This window comes from Penaeus vannamei, chromosome 1 (assembly GCF_042767895.1).
Source record: "Penaeus vannamei isolate JL-2024 chromosome 1, ASM4276789v1, whole genome shotgun sequence".
Taxonomy (NCBI): Eukaryota; Metazoa; Arthropoda; class Malacostraca; order Decapoda; family Penaeidae; genus Penaeus; species Penaeus vannamei.
This window is the reverse complement of record NC_091549.1, coordinates 9,540,935-9,548,434: the sequence shown is the minus strand read 5'-3', so window position 1 is coordinate 9,548,434 and position 7,500 is coordinate 9,540,935. Positions and strand designations below refer to the sequence as shown.

Here is a 7,500-nt window from a genome sequence, read left to right as displayed (position 1 = left end):
TAATAAGCATGGAGAATGAAGAAAGTCCATGATTACTTGCTTTCGTGAGACAGACCCATCACAGAAATATAAAAAAATATGTATATACATTTGCTACAGTATTCGGCACACCCCCAAACATAAATTTTGATGCTAGCGAAAGGAAACTGACACACTATGTACAGAAAATTGAAAACAGCTTGTAAAGATTTCCTCATCAGATGAAGCAAATGCTGAAATGAAATCCCTCTTAGATTATTTGCTTCGTCTGGAGGAAATCTTAAGAGGTTTGATACGTTGCATTCAATTTCTTTTCATACTGTGGCTGTTTCTTTTCATCTTTGTGTAGACTTTACTGTTTATGATCTTTGGAAGTTTGCTGCAATAGACACAGATGCATATGATTGTTGCCTTTGATTTTTCTCCCGGGATGGCTGTATGTGAGCAACAATTTTAAAAAGTATCCATAATAGAAATAAAACAAAAAACTTATCACCTAGCAAGTAGAGCACAGGCAAATTAATCACTCGGAGAAGATTAAACATATATTGGTAACATATAATTTCGATTGTACCCCTCCCCCCCAAGAAAAATCCACAAACCCCATTATATCAAAACATATCATCCCCACAGAAAAAAAGACAATAACCCAAATAAAAAATATATAACAATCATTCGTAAAATAATAACCAGAATGATGACAATCACTACTATCACCTCTATTATTGCTGTTATATTTCTACTAACAAATATATAAATAAATAAACAAATATTAGTGCTAATTAAAAAAAAGAGAAGTATCACTACAAACTGTAGATTCAAATATCAATTAACCTTATCATTACGGGTCCAGAATTTTCTGTAATGTAATTATTACGCAATAATTTAGTCTTTCTGGCTGGGTTTGTGCTGTGTAGATCAAGCTGACCAGCAAGTGAGTTATGACGCATATACCAGTAATACATGAATACATTATGAAGCGTATACCTATAATACATGATCACATTGTGACAGCTATAGCTGTACCTGTCACTGCGAGGTTAATAATTGTATTTTTAATCCCTGGCTAAAAGTGGGCATGTATGTCCACGTTCTGACATGGCTGGACTAAGCTGGTTACAAGTTATACACACCAAACTGTTGTTTACTTGTTTACTCCTTCCTCCATGCATTAAAGAGTCACAGTACCCTTCCAAGTAGGTTTGGTGTCATTTTTAACTTTATTTATTGGAAATTCATACACAGAGGGAAGGATCTATGATTTCTGTGATTCTAACTTTTAATCTTTCCTTCTAGCAGCTCGATTGCATGAGCTAAATTCTAAAAGCTAATTCATATACAAAGAGAACACCACCACCACCAATACTAATATCAATCATAAAAAAATAATAATAATGATATCAACCTAAATAACAATAGTCATAATAGTAACAAAACAATAAAATTTCTAAATGGGCTGATCCAAGAAAATTCTATAAATAAAATCATCACAACTGATCATTCACATGTTCAAATGTTTCAAACTCAAAAGCCACTGAACAATGTATGTTCTCCAAGTAATCTGGAAACACAAGGCATGCACTACGACTTTCAAGCTTATTTCCAAGGCTGAGACAAATCCACAATCCGCGACTTCAATAAACACTGCACCCGAATTTTTAACAAGCTCCACAATCAAATACAACTGCAATAATAACAAAACAGCCTCTACTAGAAATAGTTTCTCATCCTACAAGGAACCTATACAACTGTATGTAACAATCCAAGTGCCATGTTTTCCTGCATGCAGTTAGACAATATGTATACCTTACGAATGGACTACTGTACTGTTCAGCTATCTGCACTTTTGACAGGCCAAAGCACAAAATGATTATCACTATTCCAATAATTCCAGCTTATTATCTATCACACAAAACTTTATGCCCAGAAAACTTATCAAAAATTTGCAAAGACAATGAATATATGTGCTTCTTTTACAATCTTGTAGATCATAAAAGTTATATTTTCTACAAATTACATAAACTCAATTCACCTGGTAAAGGCAAGTACTACAATCACAGATCACCTGGTAAATGGAAGTAAGCGTATTTCCACCAAAGGAGCAAACAATTTCTAAAAGTTTCTACCCTACAACCTATGTATGATAAATGTGAAACATCATCGCATTGCAAGAAAATATAAGATAACTCCTGAGCCATATGCCTTTGTAGAAATCTAACAAAAAATAATTGATATCTGGCTAACAAAACACTAGAAAGACAATAAAATGGGTCTCTTAAATATGATCTCCTGACTGTTGCATGCCTACCTTGCTAAACATACGAATGCATGTTGTAATAGCAGAAGTAATCAAATTTGTTCCACGGAGGTTACATGAATTTTCTACAAGACCATCACTTAATATATATCATGCCCAATTCTTTTTTATTAAGACAGAAATGCACTTGAGAGGTTGGTGAGGACTGGGTGAATGAAAAATATCTTGAAAATATCCTTGTACTCCCAAAAAATATCACCAACCATGAAATTATAATCTCTCCCAATACTAAACTATACTAATCATTCCCCAGCAAAATAATTCTTTAACTAGATGTCCAATGCTAGACTATACTACTACTTTGCAGGCAAGATCACTAAGGAACCTGACGTCCCTCTACAATAGAACAGTCTCATGTAATTCAGAAAGCATAAACAGTTATCAAATTCCAAGATACTAAATATATATGTTACCATAACATGAATGTGATAAATTTTACAGACACCTATGTATCCATCAGAGTTTATCACCAAGGCCAATAAACATCAACCTGTATATTCAGGCAAAACAGGAGCTTGTAGGTTATCATGGTAATTCTTCAGTAAAAAAAATATATATTTATTCTATACAGACTTACGAGGTGCTGCTTTGTTGGCCTTTGTCAAAAGGAATATGGTACAAAGGCTGCAGTAATTGCATGACACTGTTCTAACACAGAGGAGGCTTTCTATCACAGATCGCAATAAGGTTTACGTGATTTTGCATACAATAGTCACTATAGTTACTAAGTTCATATCGCTCTGACATGCCAAAAACCCACCTAACCCATCACGGACACCAGCTTAAACCTTGCCTATACATAGTTAACTATAATCTAGTGTGAATTTAATGGCAAAACCATGCATTCTTTTTCACATCTGCAGATTAGGTGCATTCTAATTTGGTATAATATTTTTTGCATACCTTCCACATGGTCTTACTATTCATATTGCTCAATTTTTCTCTCTATCCATTTACTCAAAATACTGACAATTATTTACAGCCTCTTAGCTAAAATATCTATAGGCAGACTTTAGAATAAACTAGCCTTTACTAGCTCATCAGTATATACTTATATGTTAATAAAAATAACACTATCAACTTCATCGTTTCCACATAAAACCAGAATAACAAAAAAGTCAACGTCTTTGTACCATTAACGACTATCATTTCCACATGTGTCAAATTACAACACAGCTGTTTTTCTCAAAAGCAAATGTTCACCCATTATAACTGTTATAACTGTAAAAGAAGGGACTACTATTATTTGATGGTAATATACTCAAGAGCCTGCATTTTGTGATGTCTTATGTTTCCACATTCTGTGCTCTTGCAAAAGGCAAACACAATATCACCATTCATTTACTGGCAGGATTGTTTTGTGACCTCCTTGGGACTTTGTTGCTAAATATGCAACCAGTCCAAGCTCTACCCTGCTGAATAGAGGCTGCACCACTGCTCCATGCAGTTGTACGTTTATAACAGCTTATTTCCTACACTGGAAAGACAGCATTTCTATAAAATATTTACCTTGTGATGGCTACCTAACTCTCACCTAATTATGTCTGCTCTACCCCCTTAAACATCATAAAAAATATGTATTAATTTATTACATTACCATCTGAACCATCCCTCTATATGTATAATCCCCACTACTTTTTCAAAAAGAAGAAGTTACAAAAACATAAAAAAATAAATTAAAAAAAATGAAGATATGACCATTTGCAAAACTAAAAACAATGAACATCAGATGAGAGAGAGAGAGAAAAAAAAGAAAGAAAGAAAAAAAATCAAATAGCACAAAATAATGGTACACCAACAGCCTATCTAACCTGTCAAGTCGTGCATCAAGTAATTCCTTCCATGCTTTGCACTACAGCAATTGTCAACAAATATATACCATTATTTTCATGAGTTTGTAAACCCCTGTGACATTCCATCATTAATGGGGACCTAATCCAAAATATCTTGCCAAAATATTCATGGTTGTGGTTGCTGGCTCTTTCCAAAATATCAACTGTTGAGGCTAAAGCACTGCTTGGTATGGTCCTATTTTAAATATTTATTAGATCTGTTAACCATCGCTTTTATAAAGTCAACTACAGAGCTTATAAAAAAAGAAAGAAAAAAAAATCGGCCTTGCAGCATTAAAAAGAAACAAATAAATAAAAAATCCAACCCACAAATACTAACAGTTAATGGTTATTCTTTATAGTATAGACGCATATAGCAGACACTAAGTCCCCAACTCCCTGTCAAAAAATTTATTCATCAATCTAAATTGCCATGACTAGGAGTGCCCTTCAGGCACTGCCCAAGGGGAGGGTTGATGGGGGGTCTTCCCCCAAAACACCCTACGGCAAACAATGTCTTCACCCAAGTATACACAGCAAGATAGAGCTGAAACTCGGGAGCCCCAAGTAGACTTTAACTAAGAGCAGTGCTTTCCGCTATCTCTCCTTTATTTGTGGTGTTACCGTCCGTGTCTGCAGATTATTTCTTGTACTAACAACTGCAAATTTTTGTCCTCTACAAGAATATTATATTCAACTTGCCTAAGTGCATCCATACTATAAACATTAACCTAATTAATGTTTATGATATGAACAAACTATGCTTACATAAATAGAAGAGGACTTTATTGTAGCAGACAAAAAATTGCAGTCATTGGTACAAGAAATTATCTGCAGCCATGAATAGTAATGCCAAAGTTAAAGAAAAAATCTCGGAAACCATCGCTCACTGCCTACATCCACTCGTCACTCATATGTTTCACCTCTTATCTTCTCCTACATATCAATAAGACAATATATGTCACGAGGTGTTAGAGGCCCATCAACCCTCCCCTCAGGCATGCCTAGTCAGAGCAATTCAGGTTGTTGAATAAAGTGTGTGACATGGAGTTGGAGACAGTCCCTGGCATGTGTGTCCGTTATGTAAATAATTACTATACCAAACACAACATCATGTCTTAAAAAGTGCTCCCTTCCAAACAGCAACATCTATAGTACTTTGATAATTAGCAATAATGCATTATTTGTAAAATATCCACCTGACCCACAATCCAATAATACAAAAAAATAAACAGTATCACGCCTATCCAATCACACATGCCAAACACAACAGCAGTATCATCGTAACTTTAAAAGTGCTCCATTCCAAATAATAATGTTCTCAGTGCTCATAAGACTGATAACTGAATATCAGTTAACCATTATTTGTAAAATTTCCTCCTCACCCACATCTGAGTTAGCAATAAATATCCTTATCCGCTAGATCCTCCCTCGGAAACTTCAATCACTGTATTTTTCAGTCCTCAAAGGCTTTTTTACTAAAATTTAAATAACAAATAGTATTCCAGAGATTTCAGAACTCATCACAACACCATCACTTTTCCTTTCGGGCGCAATTTTGATGATTCGCAAGATTTCAAAGACATTATATGTTCTAGAAAGAATTTTCCATTTGCTGGTTCCTTTGGCACATAATCCACACTACCAAATCCACAGAAACTATCCGGGCTCATACATAAGGAATAACAACACAAAAGCAGCCACTAAATTCTTCAAAATAACAAAAAGGGAATTTTGTACTTTTCCAAACAGCAACACTGTATGTCCACAAACACTGCTTCCAAAGCGGGCCCCTTCCCTCACACCAGGCACGAGAGCAGCCCCAAGGCATCCTCACACCCCGTCGGGCACTCTCGCGAGGGCAAAGGGCCTATTGAAACCAAGGAAGAACTCACTGTCTGGGCAGCTGCAGGGGCGGCGCCCCCTTCCTCTGGAACACCCCGTCCACGAACACGCCGTTCTTGCCGTTGCAGATCATGTAGAAGTGGGGCGTCTCGAAGTATATCTCGATGTGGCGTCGCGAAATAAAGCTATTGTGGCCCATGTTGACGTCCACGTCGCCCTTGCTGGAGTTGCGCCCGATGACCACCCGACTCTGGCGCACCATGTATTCGAATTCCTTGCCTTCCAGTCTGGCAATGGGCGTTCCCTTCCTGTCGGGGGACCACGGCACGCGGTGAGGCGAGGCTGGCGCGGACTTCTGAAGGGCTAGCAGGGCCCAAGCATGCTGATCCGGGCCCCTGACAGGAGCAGACATCGTGGGGGACTCTGCGAGCCGGTGAAGATGGCGACACGGCTAGACGACACAGCTCTCCCCGCCGCGTGCGCAACACGACATGGCACGGCGCGCTCGCTCCCACAATGCACCGAGACAGAACACGCGCGACGCCCGCCACTCTGTTTACGTTCCCGTGTTTGTAAACAAAAGCCAGCCAAAAGGGGGCTTTTTCGGCTGCGATGCCGGCCTGGAGCTGCAGCCGAGGGGGGGCCAGGGGGCACTTCCAGGGCGAGGTGCTGCTGGCTCCAGGGGCACCGAACAGGAGGCTTTTCCGAGGGAATGAGGCTTAAATGGCCGAACGAGATCGATAGGGTGAAAAGAGCTCGTTCTCTCTCTCTCTCCCGCACTAACACGCACTCACTCACTCACTCTCTTTGCCGTCACATGGCACACAGGGCATTTCGAGGCACTACACCATATATGGCAAGGATTTCGTAAGCCGTTCAGAAAAAAAATTAGTGATCAAACGCGCTACATTTTAAAAACAGACGAACGACCATCTAATTCGACTTTGATTATATTTAGCTGCGTTCAATTTTAACAGAATGCAACGTGACCCAAATGACCTTGGCGAAAGATTAAACACGAGGCACGAATTCTGATTTCGGTTCTCAGCCTTTCACTTGACGGAAATTTGCCATATGATTCATGTAGTTGTAATGAACACCGGCTATTGCTAAAGCGAACGTACGTGTCATCAAACAATTGCCAGAACTACTTTATTAACTGGAATTTACCCGAAGTTTTTAACACTTTTATTGCTAATACATGCATCTGTTACTTTACTCAGTCAAATTACAGATATTTTCATACGAAAAAGGAAGACACTTATTCTTTGATAACGCTTCCAGATCGAAGATATGGAATGATAATTTAGGTCTCTAATAACAACTATTAAAAAAGGCATTTTCTCCAGAAACGTCTAGAAAACTTGACTATAATAGGCTGAAAGGGCGATTACTATAAACGGAAATTTATGTAAAAAGTAACAATGGGAGGATATTTCCACTCGAGAACACTTATTCTTTACGAACGAAATTAATATACTAGAAAATTTCTCAATTATCCTGAAAAATCTTGTGGGACTTAATTTC

The 7,500-nt window shown here is 37.9% G+C and overlaps 1 protein-coding gene across 18 annotated transcripts in view; it reads right to left on the bottom strand.

The window, feature by feature from the left end:
- The window catches only part of LOC113828986 (forkhead box protein K2), a 96,465-nt gene extending 89,683 nt beyond the window's left edge, over nucleotides 1-6,782 (bottom strand). For all 18 annotated transcript variants that reach the window (XM_070134526.1, XM_070134637.1, XM_070134698.1 and 15 more), the window contains exon 1: nucleotides 6,024-6,782. In XM_070134526.1, coding sequence (XP_069990627.1) covers nucleotides 6,024-6,385 — 362 coding nt within the window. In that variant the 5' untranslated portion in view covers nucleotides 6,386-6,782. The remainder of the gene's footprint in view (nucleotides 1-6,023) is intronic.
- Between the last annotated feature and the right edge of the window lie 718 nt (nucleotides 6,783-7,500).